Here is a 23,341-nt window from a genome sequence, read left to right on the forward strand (position 1 = left end):
ACTATTCACTACAATGAGAGACAACTGATCAATATAAGGTTTTCCTGGTTTTAAGTGGACTCTGTCGAAGGTTTACGAGAGCCATGCATAAGATACCAGAGGCGAGGTTTTGTATGAAGAGAGCTGGGTCTACACCGTCTCAGATCCAGGGCATGCAATATTGGTAGCATATTGCAGTTCCTAGGTGTCGCATAAAATTTGTGAAACAGCTTAAAGTGCAGCACAAGTTTAATTTGACCGATTATCACAAGGGCGACAAAACAACAAACTCTGAGGGCAAAAATAATGACGAGGAAAAGTGCACCATATTTAGTCTAAATCTGGTCAAATGAAACTTATTGATCCAATACTACTTACTTTTCAAAGCTGGCTTGCGCTATACCAGTGGTGAAGGTGGTGTCCGCTACCACCTGTGCCAGTCTGGCCAGGCCCTCGGCTGCTGCACACCTCAAGAGGGGGCTTGTGCTTTCCAAGGCCCCCAGTATCAAGTTAAATGCTGGCTTCCTAAGCTCCTCTGGGCCAAAGCTTCCCTTACTGCTTGCCAGGTGCTGAAATTAACAGAAGATCATGTTACTAGAGAAGCTGAACAAGAACAAATTAAAACTTTTTCTTTTAACAAATCCAGATACAGTCTAAAAAGTGCCCGACCCTTGAGCGGCTTCCACAAACATGCTTCTTGGTAGAACTGCTGCTTTTAGGAGATCATATTTGCAAGAGAAATGCAGCACAGTGATCGGTACGTTCTGTAGTAAATGGGGTTAGTATGTTTTGTTAGTGTGAGTGGGTGTGTGGACTGCATCCTAGTCAGTGGCCTACGACACAAGGGCGCTAGGATCAGTGCACAGGCTCAGGACCGCACGTATTCAGCAGGCAGGGTGTGCAACTGATCTCTGGAGCCTCATCAGCCCCAGACCTGGAATCTTACCTTCAAGAAGCAGAAGAAAGCGGATGCCACATTCATCTGCACCACCTGCTGCCGTGACCCCTTCATCTGTTTCATTGCCTCCAACTGCTGCGCCAGGAACTGCGGCCTAAACAGAAGGGAGAGAAAAAACATAATCACCCATCTATCAGCAGAGATGCCTTGTGGTCTGCGCCCTAAACCGACCCCAAAGTGGGGAAAGACCAAAATAACTCTCAGGTTTGAATCTTAAACTTCCCAAAGTCAACTTAACAATGCCCTAATCCCAGGCCTCCTGCTCTGCCTCATCTGAACCACCAGAAAGCCACACAGACCAGTGCTACCCTTAGGTGCACGCCTTGTATTCTGCCTCCTACAACTCACCAAACACGACTATAGGCCTCGGGTACTGCCAGGCAAATGCAGATATACCAAGTGTAGTTTAACACTCAAGACAACCCATCTTCTAATGCTGTGGAAAAGCCCACATTTACTTGTCACGTGGGCTGTAGGGAATCAGGAGATAGCTGTGGTCCCAGGTCACTTTATGTACATCACTGAACATTCAGGGAGGCGCTCTTACAACTGGTAATGCCTGAATAGTCCTAGACAGATTAGCCCCCTTAACTCCTCAAATAATCCAGTGAGGTCCCTTCCCTGATGTTCTTCAACTGGGACATCAGTTTCTTTGCCACAGCACACTGTGAACCTCAGTAGATCCTACAGAAGTATTATCTAAATTTCTAGTGCAAAAGTTGGTGTGCAAGATACAAGGTTTAGTGTCAACAGTTCAGATTCAGAGCTGTGCCCAGCAGTGTCCAAACACCCAGCTAATAACTCCGGGACCATGAGTCCAGAGAGTAAGCCTGGCCTTGGCATTTGAAAGGATGCCTACTCCAATCCACTCCCTGTGCCACGCTTTGTAGTTTCTGGTCCACCAAGTGTCCCTGAAAACAAACTGTTGTACATCTGCCACTATGGCAATATGCCAGGACTTTTCAATCTCCATCCAGAGCGTGGCATCACCTAATGGAGAAACAACAATAATCATGCTTATATGCCGGCATCTCTGGCTCGAGGGCTGACCGGGCAGGGCACTCTTGGGGACAGCCACCATGGTAGACACAGCTTCCCGCTGGAGGGCCCGAGCCACCAACATTGCATCAGTGGCATTATGGACTGAACTGGAGGGCCCATCAGGAGCAACTGGTCTATCAGGCCAGGGGATGCCCCACCAAACACACCCGGACCTGGGATGAATGGTGGAAGCACTTTGGGCTGGGTCTGCCACTGTGATTGTATGATGAACGTTCACCTTTTCTGCTGGTTCCATTCTGCATTTGTTGCATTACCTACACTCCAAATGTCATGTACTGCAGTTGCTACTACTGGAAATGATGTGACTATGTGCCAAAACCAATAAAATTGGTTATTACCCCCCCTCATAACTGCCCCCCTGCCCCCCAAAAAAATGCATATGCTTTGGATTACATACAACATATCATATGTCCATGGGCGTGCTTAAAGCATACCTCTGGGATTCAGGCATGTGAGAGAACATCACCCCAAAGAGGCTGGCAGCAGCACGAATGACTGCCAGCGATGGAGGCAGGGGTTTGGGCACTGAGTCTCCTTCCGCCAAACGGTCATAAATGGAGTAAGGGTCGTACTCCAGGGACCCTGCAGGCATTCCACTCCCAAGGCGGAGCTGAAAGAGTAGAACATGAGGCAGAACATGAGCAATATGTTGGCTCAAGGCCACAATCTGACTCGCAAGAACAAACATGATGTAAGAGGCCCAGAGAGCATCACAAACACCAACCTCTGGGTCATGGAGAAGAACAGCCGCTCAGATTGTCAGCACTTAACATATGTTTTTTTTTTCTTTTAAACATCTTTTTATTAATCATGGCTCAGTACAGTATTGACGAATATGGTCAACAAATACACCTTGGTCAAAGGTATCATTTTCCATTAGAACAATCATTTCTATATAGTATACTGCAGTTGGCACTTAACATATGTACAACACCGTGGGGGGCTTCAAGAGTTCTGTAATCCTTTCGCTTGGAGTTACTCAGTGGCTTATGGTAAATTTCCTGTCTGACTGTGGGTGTCGCCATGTGATACTCTAGTCTGACTTTCTCCATGATGAGATCAAGAACATATATTGGAGTGCAATTAGAATTCAGGAACCGGTATTGGAGTTCATACTCATGAACAAAGCACAGAGTCATTATCAGAATGAAAAGAGAGCAAAGGAGAGTTCCATGAGAATTAAATTACACTGCAACACAAACAACTATGAAGGTGGCAGAGAAACACAAACACTGAAAAACGCAACTCTTTTTCTTAGTCTTGTTGTAGTTCTAGTGCAATGCCATCCTGCCTGGTGAAGGACTCGTGTTTTGGGGTATGTGGTAATAAACTGCAAGGCACGGCCGGTCCATGGGGTAGTGTTCGAAAGGGTGGAGTTGGTTGTTGAAACCATCTGAAGGATCTTCCTACCACTATTCATATTAGAAGTACACACATTTAAAGGCAAGGTTTGCCAGACTCACGTGAGCTTGGCTGATGTGGTGGCCCCAGTGGGTAGCAAAGACATACATTTGTTCCTGTGGTTCATCCCATCAAAACCTCTAACTACTACAGCTAAAACTGCCCCATTAATTTGGTTATTAGGATCTCTTATGGGTCAGCCACTGGAACCCTGCACTATTTTCAGTACCTGACCTGGTCCAGTTGCAATTGTGAGTTACTGGGTTTACTAGGTTTTTTTTTTTTTTCACTCAACTCAGATGCTCAAACTCCTTGTGTTGTTCCATTAAGCAAGTATCCTAAAAGACAGGGGCAGATAGATAATTTATCTCTATATGGAAAATTATACCCTGCAAGGATGTGCTTGTGGCATGTAGTGCTGTAGATTCACATGCTGTGCATACTCCTGCCATCTAGTTCTAGGCCGTGATGTGTGCAAGTTGTTTTTCTTCAAAGTCGTCTTTTGAGTCACAATGTACTGCGATTCCTTGTCTTGGTGAAAATGCACATGGTCATCCACTCCACTTTTCCCACACAGCGTATGAGAACAGAATGTGAAGCTAAGCGATATGTAGCGAGATGTCCATGCATAAGAGGAAAAAGCGATAGTAAGAGACGCTGCAATGGCGATCGGCAACCAAGAAGGAGGATGGCACATGTGAATCCACAGCACTACATGCCACTGACAGATGCTTACTGGGTAATGAAAATGTCACTTACCCCGTGTACATCTGTTCGTGGCATCAGTCGCTGGAGATTCACATGTTCTGCATAGCTCGCCATCTGGTGTTGGGTCGGAGTGTTACAAGTTGTTTTTCTTCGAAGAAGTCTTTCGAGTCACGGGACCGAGGGACTCCTCCTCTTTGTCTCCATTGCGCATGGGCGTCGACTCCATCTTCGATTGTTTTCCCCGCAGAGGGTGAGGTAGGAGTTGTTTGTTAGTAATAGTGCCCATGCAATGGAGTGAATAAGTATGTACCTATTTAAGATTTAATATATTTACAAATGTACAAAGTTGAAGCTAACTTCCAAACGGCTACAGGCTCCCGGGGAGGTGGGTGGGCACATGTGAATCTTCAGCGACTGATGCCACGAACAGATGTACACTGGGTAAGTGACATTTTCAGTTTGATGGCATCTGTCGCTGTAGATACACATGTTGTGCATAGACTAGTAAGCAGTTATCTCCCCAAAAGCGGTGGCTCAGCCTGTAGGAGTGGAAGTAGTTTGAAATAAGGTTCTTAACACGGCTTGACCTACTGTGGCTTGTTGTGCGGATAGCACGTCTACACAGTAGTGCTTGGTGAACGTGTGTGGCGTAGACCATGTGGCTGCCTTACATATTTCTTGTATTGGGATGTTTCCGAGAAAGGCCATGGTAGCACCTTTTTTTCTGGTTGAGTGTGCCCTTGGTGTAATGGGCAGTTGTCGTTTTGCTTTAAGGTAGCAGATTTGGATGCATTTAACTATCCATCTGGCTATACCTTGTTTTGATATTGGGTTTCCTGCATGAGGTTTTTGGAATGCAATAAATAGTTGTTTAGTCTTTCTGATGTTTTTCGTTCTGTCAATGTAGTACATTAATGCTCTTTTGACATCTAATGTATGTAGTGCCCTCTCAGCTACGGAATCTGGCTGTGGAAAGAACACTGGTAGTTCCACTGTTTGATTTAGGTGGAACGGTGAAATAACCTTTGGTAAAAATGTAGGATTAGTCCTTAGGACGACTTTATTTTTGTGTAGTTGTATAAAAGGTTCTTGTATTGTAAACGCCTGAATTTCGCTTACTCTTCTTAGAGATGTAATGGCGATGAGAAATGCAACCTTCCAGGTGAGGAACTATTTCGCAAGAGTGCATGGGTTCAAAAGGTGGACCCATGAGTCTTGTTAAGACAACATTTAAGTTCCATGAAGGAACAGGTGGTGTTCTTGGTGGTATAATTCTTTTAAGCCCTTCCATGAATGCTTTAATGACTGGTATCCTATATAGGGAAGTTGAATAGGTAGTCTGCAGGTATGCAGATATTGCCGCAAGGTGTATTTTAATGGAAGAGAAGGCTAGGCTAGATTTCTGTAAGTGAAGCAAGTAACCCACTACATCCTTTGGAGTTGCGTGTATAGGTTGGATCTGATTATGATGGCAGTAGCAGACAAACCTCTTCCATTTACTTGCATAGCAGTGCCTAGTGGACGGCCTTCTGGCTTGCTTTATGACTTTCATACATTCTTGGGTAAGTTGTAAGTGTCCGAATTCTAGGATTTCAGGAGCCAGATTGCTAGATTCAGCGATGCTGGATCTGGATGTCTGATCTGTTGGTTGTGTTGTGTTAACAGATCCGGCCTGTTGGGCAATTTGATGTGGGGTACTACTGATAGGTCTAGCAGTGTTGTGTACCAGGGTTGCCTTGCCCAAGTTGGTGCTATTAAAATGAGTTTGAGTTTGTTTTGACTCAATTTGTTTACCAGATAAGGAAGGAGAGGGAGAGGAGGAAAAGCGTAGGCAAATATCCCTGACCAGTTCATCCATAGGGCATTGCCTTGGGACTGCCTGTAGGGGTATCTGGATGCGAAGTTTTGGCATTTTGCGTTCTCTCTTGTTGCAAACAAGTCTATTTGAGGTGTTCCCCAAAGTCTGAAGTAAGTGTTTAGAACTTGGGGGTGAATTTCCCATTCGTGGACTTGTTGGTGATCTCGAGAGAGAGATTGTCTGCAAGTTGATTCTGGATCCCTGGAACAAACTGCGCTATTAGGCGAATGTGGTTGTGAATTGCCCATCGCCATATTTTCTGTGCTAGAAGACTCAACTGCGTTGAGTGTCCCCCCCTGTTTGTTTAGATAATACATAGTTGTCATGTTGTCTGTTTTGACAAGAATGTATTTGTGAGTTCTAATTGGTTGGAAAGCCCGCAATGCGTGAAAAACTGCTAGCATTTCTAGGTGATTTATATGCAGTTTTGTTTGATGTACGTTCCATTGTCCTTGTATGCTGTGTTGATCGAGGTGTGCTCCCCACCCTGTCATGGAAGCATCTGTTGTTATTACGTATTGTGGCACTGGGTCTTGGAATGGCCGCCCTTTGTTTAAATTTATACTGTTCCACCATAGAAGCGAGAGGTAAGTTTGGCGGTCTATCAACACCAGATCTAGAAGGTGACCCTGTGCTTGTGACCATTGTGATGCTAGGCACTGTTGTAAGGGCCTCATGTGTAGTCTTGCGTTCGGGACAATGGCTATGCATGAAGACATCATGCCTAGGAGTTGTAATATCTTTGCTTGTATTGTTTGTGTTGGATACATGCGTTGTATGATCTTGTTGAAATTTTGAATTCTTTGTGGACTTGGAGTGGCTACTCCTTTTGTTGTGTCTATTATGGCTCCCAGGTATTGTTGTATTTTGCACAGCAAAATGTTGGATTTTGCAAAGTTGACGGTGAAACCTAGTTTGTAGAGGGTTTGTAGGATTTGATTTGTGTGTTGTAAGCACTTTGTTAGTGAATTGGTTTTGATTAGCCAATCGTCTAGATACGGGAATACATGTATTTGCTGCCTTCTGATGTGTGCAGCCACTACTGCTAGACATTTTGTAAAGACTCTTGGTGCGGTTGTTAAACCAAAAGGCAATACTTTGAATTGGTAATGTATTCCTTTGAATACGAACCGTAGGTATTTTCTGTGAGATGGATGTATTGGTATATGGAAATACGCGTCTTTGAGGTCTAAGGTTGTCATGTAGTCCTGTAGTTTTAGCAATGGTAACACCTCTTGTAGCGTGACCATGTGAAAGTGGTCTGATTTGATGTAGGTGTTTAGTATTCTGAGGTCTAGGATTGGTCTCAGTGTTTTGTCCTTTTTTGGTATTAAGAAGTACAGTGAATAGACTCCTGTGTTTGTTTGTGTGTTTGGTACTAATTCGATTGCATTCTTTTGCAATAGTGCTTGAACTTCTATTTCCAGAAGGTCGGAATGTTGTTTTGACAATTTTTGTGCTTTTGGTGGTATGTTTGGAGGGAATTGTAGGAATTCTATGCAATAACCATGTTGGATAATTGCTAAGACCCAAGTGTCTGTAGTTATTTCCTCCCATGCTTTGTAATAATGACTTATTCTTCCCCCCCACTGGTGTTGTGTGGAGGGGGTGAGTGACATCTGAGTCACTGCTTGGTTGTAGGGGTTTTGGGGCTTTGAAATTTTCCTCTATTCCTAGGGAATTGCCCTCCTCTGTATTGGCCCCGAAAGCCTCCCCTGTACTGTCCCTGGTAGCTGGACGGTGTTGCCTGCGAGGTGCTGGCTTGTGTGGCCTGACCCCGAAACCCCCCTCTAAAGGGTGTCTTGCGGAAGGTGCTGTAGGTTCCTCTGCTCTGCGGGGAGTAGAGTGCGCCCATGGCTTTAGCAGTGTCAGTGTCTTTCTTTAGTTTTTCGATTGCCGTGTCCACTTCTGGTCCGAACAGTTGTTTTTCGTTGAATGGCATATTGAGCACTGCCTGCTGTATCTCTGGTTTGAACCCAGACGTTCTTAGCCATGCGTGCCTTCTAATGGTCAGAGATGTATTAATTGTTCTTGCAGCTGTGTCTGCTGCGTCCATAGAAGATCGTATCTGGTTATTTGATATGTTCTGTCCTTCCTCAACCACCTGCTTTGCCCTTTTTTGAAGTTCCTTGGGTAGATGCTCGATAAGGTGTTGCATCTCATTCCAATGGGCTCTGTCATAGCGCGCAAGTAGTGCTTGAGAGTTAGCGATGCGCCACTGGTTTGCAGCTTGTACTGCGACCCTTTTCCCAGCTGCATCAAACTTGCGGCTCTCTTTATCTGGGGGTGGTGCGTCCCCAGATGTGTGGGAGTTGGCTCTTTTCCGAGCTGCTCCCACTACGACGGAATCTGGTGGCAGCTGTGTGGTGATGAAAACAGGGTCTGTAGGAGGTGCTTTATATTTATTTTCCACCCTTGGCGTTATTGCCCTACTTTTGACCGGCTCCTTGAAGATTTCCTTTGCGTGCCGAAGCATACCTGGCAGCATAGGCAGGCTTTGGTAGGAGCTGTGGGTGGAGGAGAGGGTGTTGAATAAAAAGTCATCCTCGACTTGTTCTGAGTGGAGGTTTACGTTGTGGAATTGTGCTGCTCTAGCCACCACTTGAGAATATGCTGTGCTGTCTTCAGGTGGTGAGGGCTTTGTTGGATATGCCTCCGGACTGTTGTCCGACACTGGGGCGTCATAAGTCCCAAGCGTCTTGATCTTGGTCACCTTGGCTCATGGTGGTGTGAGCCGGGGAATGCGACGGAGTTTGTGTTGGTGAGACGTTAATTACAGGTGGAGGAGAGGGTGGCGGAGTCACCTTTTTCACCATCTTTGTTTGTGGCGCCTGGTCTGTTTGAAACTCCAGTCTCCTTTTTCTCCTAATAGGGGGAAGGGTACTTATTTTTCCTGTTCCCTGCTGTATGAAAATACGTTTTTGCGTATGGTCCACTTCGGTGGATTGCAGCTCTTCCTCAAACCTATGCTTTCGCATCTGAGAGGACAGTGATTGCTCCTATGTATAAGAGCCTGGACCTGGGTCGGTTACGGGTTGTTTCGGCACCGAAACCCTGCCTGTATCTTTTTTCGGCTCCGAGGTGGCTTTTTTCTTTTTTAGAGTCAAAACCTCTCGGCGTCGATCTTCGTCTGTGGCGCTGTCTCGGCGTCGAGCCGTTTCTACACCGCTATCTCGCTGTCGTTGCTTCTCTCCAGCACTTTCTCGATCCCGAGAAGGCTGCGTGCCGGTGTCTCGACCGGAGTCGGACGATCTCGGCACTGTTTGGGCCTTTTTCGGTGCCGATGGTCGGTCACCGAACTTATGGGTGGAGCCATGGCCTTTTGGCAGTGGCGTCCCCTGGGCCTTGTCACTTTTCTTCTGTGTTGTTTTCGACGTCTTACTCACGGTTCTTTGATCGTCGAATTCCTCGGAGTCCGATTCGTGGATCGAAAAGGTTTCTTCTTCCTCTTGTTCCTCGAACTCTCGGTGCGCTGTCGGCGTGGACGCCATCTGAAGTCTCCTGGCTCGACGGTCACGGAGTGTCTTTCGGGACCGGAACGCGCGACAGGCTTCGCAAGTCTCCTCACTGTGCTCAGGTGACAGGCACAGGTTACAGACCAAATGTTGGTCTGTATACGGGTATTTGTTGTGGCATTTGGGACAAAAACGGAACGGGGTCCATTCCATCGGCGGTGTTGGACACGCGGTCGGGCCGACCAGGCCCCGACAGGGGATCGAAAAGTACCCCGGAGCGCGTCGATGTTCGATGCAGTGTTGAATCTAACTACGCCGATCCCGAACGCAACAATACCGACGAAAATCTTCCGAAATCTACTAACTTTCCGTTCCGAAACTCGGAGCGACAGGAACACGTCCGAACCCGATGGAGGAAAGAAAACAATCGAAGATGGAGTCGACGCCCATGCGCAATGGAGACAGAAGGAGGAGTCACTCGGTCCCGTGACTCGAAAGACTTCCTCGAAGAAAAACAACTTGTAACACTCCGACCCAACACCAGATGGCGAGCTATGCAGAACATGTGTATCTACAGCGACAGATGCCATCGAACGTAACATTTTCTGTTCAAGGAATGTGTAGCTGTAGATACACATGCTCTGCATGGATTGTAAATTAGTTCTCCCAACAGCAGTGGTTAGCCTGTGCAGAAGATTGAAAGAGTGTACATGAGCTTGTTGGCGGGCTATGACATCCACACAGTAATGTTTTGTGAAAGTGTGTAGTGTGGACAAAGTAGCTGCTTCGCAAATATCAGCTACTTGGATGTTCCCCAGAAAGGCCATTGAGGCTCCTTTCTTCAGAGTAGGGTGCAGTCTAGGAGGACTGGGCAGAGTTCTCTTAGCTTTAGCATAGCATGTCTGGATGCATTTAACTATCCATCTGGCAATGCCTCATTTGAATAGATTCTTCCCTTTGTGGGGTTTGGCGAAAGCAAAAAAAAAAGCTGCTGTCTCTTTATAAATGGTTTGGTTCTGTCTAAGTAGTACGGTTCTGTCAACGTAGTACAAGAGGGCTTGTTTTACATCCAAAGTATGGAGAGTCCATTCCACAATTGAATCAGGTTGTGGGAAAAAGAGAGGAAAGTCAATGGACTGATTAAAGTGGAAGTGAGAGACTACCCTAGTAGGAGGATTTTGATGTTAGTGTGGAGCATCCTAGCTCTGTTTATTTGGAAGAAAGTTTCTTACAGGGTTAGGCCCTGAAGCTCAATGACACGCCTGAGCGAGGTGACAGCAACCAGAAATGGCGCCTTCCAAGAGCGGAACTTAAGTGGCCAAGAGAAGAGGGGCTCAAATGGCGGGCCGTGAGTCGAATGAGTACAATTTGGAGATTCCAGGAGGGTGTTGGTGGGACATGGGAAGGATGACCCTCTTGAGACCCTCCATTAAAACACAAATGGCCGGTATTCTGAAGAGAGAAATGTGTGGTCCATTCTGAAGGTAGCCAGCTAGAAGTGGTCAGGTGTAGTCGTATGGAGGTAGTGGCTAGACAAACCTGTAAGTGGAGTAAGTAGCAGACAATGTCCTGCACTGTGGCTTTTAAAGGATCACTATGTTTTGAGTGACAGTAGTACACAAATCTTTTCCACTTGGCCGCATACAAGGTCCGGATGGTAGGTCTGCAAGCTTCCTTGAGAATGCTCATGCATTCAGGTGGAAAAGTTACTCAAATTCTATGACCTAAGGAGCCAGATTGTAAGGTTGAGGGACCAGGGATCTGGGTGCCAGAATAATCCATGGTTCTGCGTAAGAAGGTCCAGCTTGTTGTGGAGAGCCTCTTGTGAGGACCAGAGATTTCTAGCAGAATCGTGAACCAGGGCTGATGGGACCATGTGGGTGCCACCAGGATGAGACTAAGGGACATCTGCAGAAGCCTCCTAACTACAAACGGAAGGAGGGGAAAGGGGGAAAAGCACAGGCAAATATCCCTGACCAGTTCATCTATAGTGCATTGTTGCTGGACTGTGGGTGTGAGAACCTGGAGGCAATGTTTAGGCATTTGGTGTTTCTTGCTGTTGCGAACAGGTCTATTTGTGCGAAACCCCACCTGTGAAAGCAGCAGAGGAGGAGTTCGTACTTCTAGACTTGCTGTTGCATCATGCTGAGGAGGTCAGCCAAACTGTTGTCCATTCCTGGGTAGGTACTCAGCTAAAAACTAAATTTTGTGGCGGACAGCCCACCGCTAAATCCTGTGGGATAGCTGAGAGAGTTATGGAGAGCATGTGACGACCCCCCCCTCCCCCGGGGTTGCTGATTTGGTTGGAAAAGAGGGAGAAGTCCCTGAAAGGATTGGATCCTGTCAAGGTTCGGTAAGGCTATGCCTACCTCAGAGTTGAGAATAGCCCCTAGGAATGGCTGGATGTGGAGGAGCTGGAGGTGGGAATTCGTTACCTTGATGGTAAATCCTAACTGACGAAGGTCTATTGTGAGCTGTGTGTGTTTGTGGCATTGCTGGTGAATGGCACTCTTGATCAGCCAGTCGCCCAGATAAGGAAAACGTGGACGCTCTGTCTGCGCAGGTGTGCAGCCACTGCCTTGAGGCACTTGGTGAGCACCTGAGGTGAAGTAATAACTCCTAAGGGGCGCACCTTGAATTGGTAATGTTTTCCACTGACCACAAATCTGAGATATCTGCGATGGGACAGATGTATTGGTAAATGGAAATATGCATCCTTCAGGTCGACCGCGGTCATGAAGTCACCTTTGCTGGAGAAGCGGAATGACATTCTGGAGTGTTACCAAATGGAAGTGCTCTGAAGGGATGTATTCGTTCACGGTCCTGAGGTCCAGAATGGGTCGGAGGGGCCTGTCCTTTCTGGGTATCTAGAAGTACAGTGAGTACAGTCCGTGCCTTGCTGATGGCGAGGGACAGGTGAGACAAATTGCCTCTTTTTGACATGGTTAGCCCTCACTTTTTGTATGGTGTAGCCTAGAAATTGATAGTGCCCATGGCCCCAGCTAACCATGTTCCCTGGGCCAGAACTCTTTCCCTAAAACTGTTGTGATGCATTGGCTCAATTGGATACACCTTTAGCTGCAACTTTAAGTCCCTAGTAAAAGGTACTTAGGCACCAGGGCATGGGGTACAAAGGGTAGGCTCCAGAGGGCAGCAGCACTGATTGTGCCACTCTCTGGAGCCATGCATTCAGATGCACCCAGCACTGCCACTGCAGACGGAGTGTCCTGGTGCAAACCAAAAACACCAACTCGACATGACACACTGCCTTTGTGCCCTGTCCACCATACACTGCATACACAGTGGGTAAGACCCCCGTCTGACAGGTCTTGTAGCCCTAAGGCAGGGTACACCATATTACATGTGAGGGCACAGCTGCATAAGCAATATCCCCACCCCGCCACTGTGCCCTTGCCAAACCTGGGAATTAGTGAGTGAACAGGGCAGCAATTTTTAATACATGTGCTGGACACTGGTCAATACGAGCTTCCCAGCTATATGATGGGCACTCTGAACCCTCGGATGTTTGGTATAAAACAACACAGAATAATAAATCCAACCTGGTACCAATATTTGATCCCTAAAAGTACAGAGGGGTCACCTTAGAGGTGCCTTCTGCAAAAGCTAACTACCCTGGCATGGGTGCTGACTGGTCCTATCTAGCCTACCACCTCCAGACACCCTATCTACAAACCTTGGGGGAGAGACCGGACTCCATGGTTTGTAGAACAATGCCCTTCCTGGGTGGAGCAGCTAACACCAACTCCCTCAAGAATATCCACGAGCTTCAAAGGGCCTGCCACCTTTGAAACTCAACCCCAAGGCCTGCTGCTAGCAGCAGATCTTCAACCCCTTTGTAAACCCCCACTTTTGGCGGGAGCAAAGTAGGGAAACTACACAAAAGGCAGGAGGAATGACCCACCTGGCATGCACCAACCCCAAGGTGTTGCCAGCGAGGTGGACCCTACATTTCATTTTCTTCCATCTTGGATGGAAGGAAAATAGCCAATCAGGTATAGGGAAGTGACCCTTTCCACAAAGGTAGGCGTCCCATTGGTCACTACCAGGCTCCCCCTAAAAAGCCCACTAAATCCAGTACTTAGTGGGCATCCCTAGACCAGGTAATCAGATCTGACGGACAAAAAGAAGACCAGCACGGAGAAGATCCAAGGCACGAGAACTGTGGACCTGCTGCACAAAGAAAAGGCGCCAAACCCTGCCTGCTGCACCTATGTCCCGAGAATCGCCACTGAGGAGATGCTGGACAACTGGAAAATCTCTAAAGAATCCCAAAGGACCGCCAGGCTTCAAAAATCACCCAAGAACTCCCTCCAGATTGGAGGTACCACTCTGACCAGCTGCTAACTCCCAAACCGGAAGTCTCAGCTGGACCCGACGACACACCAACGACCACAAGGACAAAACCTGCAAGTGTGCCAAGTTTGGTGACTCTGCACCCTCCAGTGGCCGAACCGTACCAATACCCTTGGTATTGGTCAGCTGACGTCTGACATCAGGAAAACTAGCCTGCCCAGGGCTGAAAGAGGACCAGGATTGAGCCCCAGTAGAGGGACTTCAGCAAACCCTGGACCTCCCGCCAGAGCGCCCCTATTGCCCTGCAAACGACCCTTAAACCAACTTACCTTCTACTCCAGAGGGCATAGCTCCAGGCTCACTAATTCACTCTGCACCCGGCCACCCTCTGCCCTGCAACGAAGAACCTGCTGTACCCTAAGGGTCCCTCACCCCTTGCAAACTGGACACTCCCAGGGGGACCCCAAAACACCACCTCTAAACTCATCTGCACGGACCTTTTCCAAGTGGTCCATCGCAGTGGCCCTGCACCAGCTCCAGAGTCCTTTCACCGCAGCTTCCACCAGAACTGGGAGCCACTCGAACCTCTCCAACTGGCACAGTGTGCCGACCGACGACCTCGACCAACCTGCAAAAGAAGAACTTGGTAAACCAACTGTGTGATTTTATGAGTTTTTGAAGGTGACTTTCCATTGATTCCTATGGTGCATAATTACGCACAAAATACTACTTTTATTAAACTTCAAAAGTCCATATCTCAAAAAAGTACTTAACCAATTTTGATCATCTTGGTATTCCAAATCACAAAAAAGTCTGAAGTATCTTTATAAATTGGTCTTGAGTTACTCCTTTGAGTGTGTGAGTTGCAAGATTGATTCTGCGAGTACAATAAATGCTTTGCACTTTTCCAAGATTGTCCTAACTGCTCGACACAAGCTACCTTAAAAGTTAGAGCATTAGGTGATCTAGTTTTTACCCCTGCAAACCAACCTGTGGCTGCCTGGACACCCTGCACAGTGAGTGTGCCTAGCTTTGCACACTACACAGAGTGCCAGCATCCTACAACAGGCTCCATAGTCCCTTTGTGGAGGAGCTCTTTGGCCTCCTCTCGGAGCAGCCTTTGGTGCACTGGTAGGAGTCGGTCTTTGCCAGATGGAGTGGCGGGAGGCGTAGAGGTGAGCTCCAGGGTGTTCCCCTTCCCCCCAATTACCTAGTCCCCACCCCTACTGCTGTTGTGTAGTCAGGGAGAAGAAGAGCCAAGTCAGGGTTTGGTGGTCCTGGCAGCTCCTTTCGGGGATCCATCTTTACCCCGCCTCTAGAGCTGTTGCATCTCTAGGACCTTCTAAAATAACTCTTGGGAGAGGATTGCTGGCCCTAGGAGGACGTGGAGTCTTCAAGGGAGGTGGGTTTTGAGCCTCCGTGTTAAGGAGTGCCGCGAAAGGAGTCACAGGGAGCAGGTGTCGAACGTGAACCCATCGCTTTAACTGTCGCCTTATCTTTTTTGAGCTTTTCCAACACTTAATCCACTTGTAGACCAAAGTGATGCTGGCCATCAAAAGGCATGTTCAAGAGGTTCTGCGAAACCTCCGGCTTAAAGCCAGAGATACGGAGCTAGGTGTGTCTGCGTAGAAGGATGCTGGAATTTATACCCTTGCAGCGGTGTCTGCTGTATGTAGGGCAGAGAGAATAGCGGTGTTCGATATCTGCTTGACTCAGACACTATGTCCTGTGTTCCTCTTGGAGGAGCTACTTCATCTTGTCCCAGTGGGCACGATCATATCTTGCAATAAGGGCGATAGCATTAGCTGTACGCCATTGGTTGGCTGATTGCGCAGCCACTTTGTCCCCCACCGTATCTATGCATTTACTTTCGTTCTCTGGTGGCTGCGCATCCCCAGTGGCCTGTGAGATGGCTCGCTTACGAGCAGTAGTGACCACCAGAGAGTCCGGCAGGAGCTGACCATGAAAGTAAACTGGGTCAGTAGGGGAGGCTTTATATATATATATATATTTTTTAATCACCCTAGGTGTTATGACTCTGGCTCAAATGGGTCTTTGAAGATGTCAAGAGGATGGCATACCCTCGAGCACGGGAGGTACTGACTGGAGCAGTCAGTGGATGAGGTGGTTTCAAAATGGACGTCCTTCTCCATGGGCTCAGTATGAAGATCCACCTTATCCAATGAGGTCCAGATAGGACGTGCAATCGTCCCGAGGGGACAGACAGGCAGGGTAACGGTCACGGTTTCTGCCCCAGGGGTGTGTGGAGGGGGGGGGGGGGGGGGTTTGTGTCTGCTTCATAGGAGTCCCATTGGTCACCCTGCAGAGGTGTGTTGTAGGACACGTTCTTTTTGTTGCAGTCGTCCCCTCACTTTTTGCCTGGTGTTTGATGCAACTTTAACTGAAATGCACAGGGTGCCAGCTAACCAGGTCCCCAGTGCCAGTGTTCCTTACCCAAAACTGCACAATTGGTTCCCCTATTTGGCAACACCTTTGACACCTCCATAAGTCCCTATTAAATGGTACCCCAGGTACCTAGGGCATGGGTAGCAGAGGGTCCCCAAAGGTTACAGCATGCATTGTGCCACCACCAGGGACCCACCCTCTTAACTAACTCATGCAGACTGCCATTGCAGGCTGCGTGTCTTGGTGCAGCTAAAAGTGAAAACATGGAATAGTAAGCATGGCACACAGGCTGTGTGCTAACGCTCCATGCACTATATGTAAGTCACCCTTACAGCAGGCCTTCCAGCCCTAAGGCAGGGTGCATTATAGTACGTGTGTGTCTTTTAACGTCTGTTATGTCTGTCAATTCTCAGACATGGTAAGTGATCATGGAAGCCATTATAAGAACATGTACTGGACACTGCTCAATACGAGTTTCACAGCTACATGATGGCACTGGGATGTTTGGTATCAAACATCTCATATTAATAAACCCTCACTGATTCTATTGATGGATTTATTAATACATGCGCCCAGAAGGCACCTTAGAGGTGCCCCAAGAAAAACCTACCATCTGCCCGAGTGCTGGCTGACTAGTTTTAACTAGTCTGCCACCAACAGACAGGTTTGTGACCTCAAAGACCTCAAAGGCCTCTGCTTTTGGGCAGACAAGAACAAAGCCTGCTCTGGCAGGGATGTTAGCACACCCCTCCCAACAGGATGACCTGCAGATCTACATTCCAAGGCAGGGGGCTTTAAAGAGGCCCACTGCCCTTGGTATACAGATCGGGCTTCCCTCAGAAGGGAGATGCCGACTCCACTGCCCCAGGGCCTATTTGGCACCTGGACAGGTGGGAAAATTAATAGACTGGAAGGAGTGTCCACTCTAAGGTCAGTTCCATCCCTAAGGTGAGCTGTTTGATATGGACACAAAATTTTTAATTTCTGCCATCTTGGTAACGGCAGAACGGAACTCTGTGACAGGGCTATGCCCACTTCCCAAAGCAAGAGGTCATATAGGGAGCGTAGTGACCTACTGGCTATTACCCTACACTCCTCTAAAGCCCCTAAATTCAGTATTTAGCAGAGCCCCTGGCACCAGGAAATCAGATTTCTGCTGACTTACAAAGAAGGAGGACACTCAAGAGACGTGAAAGCAAAGACTGAGGATGAAGCAACGGACTTGTCATCAGCCCTACCGGCCTGTCTGCTGTCCCTACCGAACTGCACCACGGTTGTCTCATCCTGCAAGCTGTTGTGCCTCCAAAAGCCTGTGAGGACTGCCTGCCTTCAACAAAGACCCAGGATCTTCTGTGGCGCAGCGGAGTCGCTTTCCTGCATCCTGCTGGCAACCCAAGAGACCTGAGAGCACTCTGGACCGCCAAATCCAGACACCGGAAAGCACCACTGCACCCCTGCCGCCTAGCCCCAGCTAAAGTAGTACAGTGCCAGCGTGGTCCCCCTCAGCCCTCCAGGGACAAAGCCAACCTTGGACTTGCCCACTGTGGACTCACCAACGCTGCGTGCAGCCTCTGTTTGCAGGCCCCCTCGACCGCGAGCGCTCCTGGTGACGAACATTTGACGCCTCTGCACCCGTCGCTCCTGGCCCTTGGAGAAGAGGATCTAAGGTATTCACACCTCCTGAGCCTCATGAGAGCTGAGCAAACTTGCTGGTTCAGCTTGAATGGCCTCCCAGTCCAAACCCGCAGCCTCTTTTTAACCAGACCAATCCCCATTGACTAACATTGGACACCCGACACTGTATTGCACCTCTGCACCCGGCCGCTACAATGCTGCACGGTGAGACCTGTTGGTGTGGCCTTGGACCTTGTCCCATACTTACCTTAAGTCCAGGAGATTGGTCCCGTAAGTCGCTGTGAAGTGCAGGAATGCAGTACAGGTTACCCCCCATAGGATAACACTGGGCACCAAACGCTGAAAAGCACCTCCGCATCCAGCTGTACCAGTGCCTGACGAAGTGAATTGTTGGTGCTTCCTTAGATCTGGCGCCACTCTTACCTTAAGTCCAGGAGATTGGGCCCATAAGTCGCTGTACTATACCTGTATGCGGTATTTGTTTTTCCTTCATAAGTTAATGTAAGGAAATGCCTCCTTGGCATGGTTGCCCCCTGACTTTTTGCCTTTGCTGATGCTATGTTTACAATTGAAATTGTGCTGAGGCCTGCTAACCAGGCCCCAGCACCAGTGTTCTTTCCCTAACCTGTACTTTTGTATCCACAATTGGCAGACCCTGGCATCCAGATAAGTCCCTTGTAACTGGTACTTCTAGTACCAAGGGCCCTGATGCCAAGGAAGGTCTCTAAGGGCTGCAGCATGTCTTATGCCACCCTGGAGACCTCTCACTCAGCACAGACACACTGCTTGCCAGCTTGTGTGTGCTAGTGAGGACAAAACGAGTAAGTCGACATGGCACTCCCCTCAGGGTGCCATGCCAGCCTCTCACTGCCTATGCAGTGTAGGTAAGACACCCCTCTAGCAGGCCTTACAGCCCTAAGGCAGGGTGCACTATACCATAGGTGAGGGTACCAGTGCATGAGCATGGTACCCCTACAGTGTCTAAACAAAACCTTAGACATTGTAAGTGCAGGGTAGCCATAAGAGTATATGGTCTGGGAGTCTGTCAAACACGAACTCCACAGCACCATAATGGCTACACTGAAAACTGGGAAGTTTGGTATCAAACTTCTCAGCACAATAAATGCACACTGATGCCAGTGTACATTTTATTGTAAAATACACCACAGAGGGCACCTTAGAGGTGCCCCCTGAAACTTAACCGACTGTCTGTGTAGGCTGACTAGTTCCAGCAGCCTGCCACACTAGAGACATGTTGCTGGCCCCATGGGGAGAGTGCCTTTGTCACTCTGAGGCCAGTAACAAAGCCTGCACTGGGTGGAGATGCTAACACCTCCCCCAGGCAGGAGCTGTGACACCTGGCGGTGAGCCTCAAAGGCTCACCCCTTTGTCACAGCCCAGCAGGGCACTCCAGCTTAGTGGAGTTGCCCGCCCCCTCCGGCCACGGCCCCCACTTTTGGCGGCAAGGCTGGAGGGAACAAAGAAAGCAACAAGGAGGAGTCACTGGCCAGTCAGGACAGCCCCTAAGGTGTCCTGAGCTGAAGTGACTAACTTTTAGAAATCCTCCATCTTGCAGATGGAGGATTCCCCCAATAGGGTTAGGATTGTGACCCCCTCCCCTTGGGAGGAGGCACAAAGAGGGTGTACCCACCCTCAGGGCTAGTAGCCATTGGCTACTAACCCCCCAGACCTAAACACGCCCTTAAATTTAGTATTTAAGGGCTACCCTGAACCCTAGAACATTAGATTCCTGCAACTACAAGAAGAAGGACTGCCTAGCTGAAAACCCCTGCAGAGGAAGACCAGAAGACGACAACTGCCTTGGCTCCAGAAACTCACCGGCCTGTCTCCTGCCTTCCAAAGATCCTGCTCCAGCGACGCCTTCCAAAGGGACCAGCAACCTCGACATCCTCTGAGGACTGCCCGTGCTTCGAAAAGACAAGAAACTCCCGAGGACAGCGGACCTGCTCCAAGAAAGGCTGCAACTTTGTTTCCAGCAGCCTTAAAAGAACCCTGCAAGCTCCCCGCAAGAAGCGTGAGACTTGCAACACTGCACCCGGCGACCCCGACTCGGCTGGTGGAGATCCAACACCTCAGGAGGGACCCCAGGACTACTCTGATACTGTGAGTACCAAAACCTGTCCCCCCTGAGCCCCCACAGCGCCGCCTGCAGAGGGAATCCCGAGGCTTCCCCCTGACCGCGACTCCTTGAATCCAAAACCCGACGCCTGGGAGAGACCCTGCACCCGCAGCCCCCAGGACCTGAAGGACCGGACTTTCACTGGAGAAGTGACCCCCAGGAGTCCCTCTCCCTTGCCCAAGTGGAGGTTTCCCCGAGGAACCCCCCCCTTGCCTGCCTGCAGCGCTGAAGAGATCCCTAGATCTCCCATAGACTAACACTACAAACCCGACGCTTGTTCTAACACTGCACCCGGCTGCCCCCGCGCCGCTGAGGGTGAAATTCCTGTGTGGGCTTGTGTCCCCCCCCCGGTGCCCTACAAAACCCCCCTGGTCTGCCCTCCGAAGACGCGGGTACTTACCTGCTGGCAGACTGGAACCGGGGCACCCCCTCCTCCATTGAAGCCTATGTGTTTTGGGCACCACTTTGAACTCTGCACCTGACCGGCCCTGAGCTGCTGGTGTGGTAACTTTGGGGTTGCTCTGAACCCCCAACGGTGGGCTACTTTGGACCAAGAACTAAGCCCTGTAAGTGTCCTACTTACCTGGTTAACCTAACAAATACTTACCTCCCCTAGGAACTGTGAAAATTGCACTAAGTGTCCACTTTTAAAACAGCTATTTGTCAATAACTTGAAAAGTATACATGCAATTTTTATGATTTAAAGTTCCTAATGTACTTACCTGCAATACCTTTCAAACAAGATATTACATGTTAAATTTGAACCTGTGGTTCTTAAAATAAACTAAGAAAATATATTTTTCTATACAAAAACCTATTGGCTGGATTTGTCTCGGAGTGTGTGTACCTCATTTATTGTCTATGTGTATGTACAACAAATGCTTACACTACTCCTTGGATAAGCCTACTGCTCGACCACACTACCACAAAATAGAGCATTAGTATTATCTATTTTTACCACTATTTTACCTCTAAGGGGAACCCTTGGACTCTGTGCATGCTATTCCTTACTTTGAAATAGCACATACAGAGCCAACTTCCTACAGTTAACATTTCCGCCTCTGAAAAATGCACTGTAGACTTTTAAAACATGAAAGTACTTCTCTTGCAAATCTACTTACCTGATCGTACGGATTCTGGTGCGTATGGAAAATGTCACTTACCCAGTGTACATCTGTTCGTGGCATTAGTCGCTGCAGATTCACATGCTGTGCATAGTCCACCGTCTGGTGTTGGGCTCGGAGTGTTACAAGTTGTTTTTCTTCGAAGAAGTCTTTTCGAGTCACGAGACCGAGGGACTCCTCCCACTTCGGTTCCATTGCGCATGGGCGTCGACTCCATCTTAGATTGTTTTCCCCGCAGAGGGTGAGGTAGGAGTTGTGTATGCTAATAATAGTGCCCATGCAATGGAATAAATACGTATGTACAAAATGAAGGTTTAATGTAATATATTTACAAATGTACAAATGTTCAAGATCTACTTCCAAACGGCTACAGGCTCCCGGGGAGGAGGGTGGGCGCATGTGAATCTGCAGCGACTAATGCCACGAACAGATGTACACTGGGTAAGTGACATTTTCCGTTCGGTGGCATGTGTAGCTGCAGATACACATGCTGTGCATAGACTAGTAAGCAGTTATCTCCCCAAAAGCGGTGGTTCAGCCTGTAGGAGTGGAAGTAGTTTGAAATAAAGTTCTTAGTACGGCTTGACCTACTGTGGCCTGTTGTGCAGATAACACATCTACACAGTAATGTTTGGTAAATGTATGAGGCGTAGACCATGTTGCTGCCTTACATATTTCGTTCATTGGAATATTTCCTAGAAAGGCCATAGTAGCGCCTTTCTTTCTGGTTGAGTGCGCCTTTGGTGTAATAGGCAGTTCTCTCTTTGCTTTAAGATAGCAGGTTTGGATGCATCTTACTATCCATCTGGCAATACCTTGTTTTGAAATTGGATTTCCTGTATGAGGTTTTTGGAAGGCAATAAATAGTTGTTTTGTCTTCCTAATTTCTTTTGTCCTGTCAATGTAGTACATTAGCGCTCTCTTGATGTCTAATGTATGTAGTGCTCTTTCAGCTATTGAATCTGGCTGTGGGAAGAACACTGGTAATTCCACTGTTTGGTTTAAGTGGAAGGGTGAGATAACCTTTGGTAAGAATTTTGGATTTGTTCTTAGAACGACCTTATTTTTGTGTATTTGAATAAATGGTTCTTGTATGGTAAACGCCTATATTTCACTTACTCTTCTTAGAGATGTAATGGCAATGAGAAATGCAACTTTCCACGTTAAGTATTGCATTTCACAAGAATGCATGGGTTCGAAAGGTGGACCCATGAGCCTTGTTAAGACAATGTTGAGGTTCCATGAAGGAACAGGTGGTGTCCTTGGTGGTATAATTCTCTTTAGGCCCTCCATAAACGCTTTAATGACAGGTATTCTAAATAGGGAAGTTGAATGAGTAATCTGCAGGTAAGCAGATATTGCTGCGAGATGTATTTTTATGGAAGAGAAAGCTAGATTTGATTTTTGTAAATGTAGTAAATATCCTACTACATCTTTCGGAGATGCATACAATGGTTGAATTTGATTATTATGACAGTAACAAACAAATCTTTTCCATTTACTTGCATAGCAGTGTCTAGTGGAAGGTTTTCTAGCTTGTTTTATGACCTCCATACACTCTTGAGTGAGGCCTAAGTGTCCAAATTCTAGGATTTCAGGAGCCAAATTGCTAGATTCAGCGATGCAGGGTTTGGATGCCTGATCTGTTGTTTGTGTTGTGTTAACAGATCTGGCCTGTTGGGTAGTTTGACATGAGGTACTACTGACAGGTCTAGTAGTGTTGTATACCAAGGTTGTCTTGCCCATGTTGGTGCTATTAGTATGAGTTTGAGTTTGTTTTGACTCAATCTGTTTACTAGATATGGAAGGAGAGGGAGAGGGGGAAAAGCGTACACAAATATCCCTGACCAATTCATCCATAGAGCATTGCCTTGGGATTGCCGGTGTGGGTACCTGGATGCGAAGTTTTGGCATTTTGAGTTTTCTTTTGTTGCAAATAGATCTATTTGAGGTGTTCCCCAAATTTGGAAGTAAGTGTTTAGGATTTGGGGGTGAATTTCCCATTCGTGGACCTGTTGGTGATCCCGAGATAGATTGTCTGCTAGCTGGTTCTGGATCCCTGGAATAAACTGTGCTATTAGGCGAATGTGGTTGTGAATTGCCCAATGCCATATTTTTTGTGTTAGGAGACACAACTGTGTTGAATGTGTCCCCCCCTGTTTGTTTAAATAATACATTGTCGTCATGTTGTCTGTCTTGACAAGAATGTATTTGTGGGTTATCATGGGTTGGAATGCTTTTAACGCTAGAAATACTGCTAACAGTTCTAGGTGATTTATATGAAACTTTCTTTGATGTACG

The 23,341-nt window shown here is 47.8% G+C and overlaps 1 protein-coding gene across 4 annotated transcripts in view; it reads right to left on the reverse strand.

Annotated features, from left to right (window-relative positions):
- The window catches only part of HEATR5A (HEAT repeat containing 5A), a 362,218-nt gene that overhangs the window by 189,543 nt on the left and 149,334 nt on the right, over positions 1 to 23,341 (reverse strand). For all 4 annotated transcript variants that reach the window (XM_069209087.1, XM_069209090.1, XM_069209089.1 and 1 more), the window contains exons 16-18: positions 2,434 to 2,609; positions 926 to 1,031; positions 358 to 548 (exon numbers count right to left, since the gene is read on the reverse strand). In XM_069209087.1, the coding sequence (XP_069065188.1) occupies positions 358 to 548; positions 926 to 1,031; positions 2,434 to 2,609 (473 nt within the window). The remainder of the gene's footprint in view (positions 1 to 357; positions 549 to 925; positions 1,032 to 2,433; positions 2,610 to 23,341) is intronic.

Source organism: Pleurodeles waltl, chromosome 9 (genome assembly GCF_031143425.1).
Source record: "Pleurodeles waltl isolate 20211129_DDA chromosome 9, aPleWal1.hap1.20221129, whole genome shotgun sequence".
Taxonomy (NCBI): domain Eukaryota; kingdom Metazoa; phylum Chordata; class Amphibia; order Caudata; family Salamandridae; genus Pleurodeles; species Pleurodeles waltl.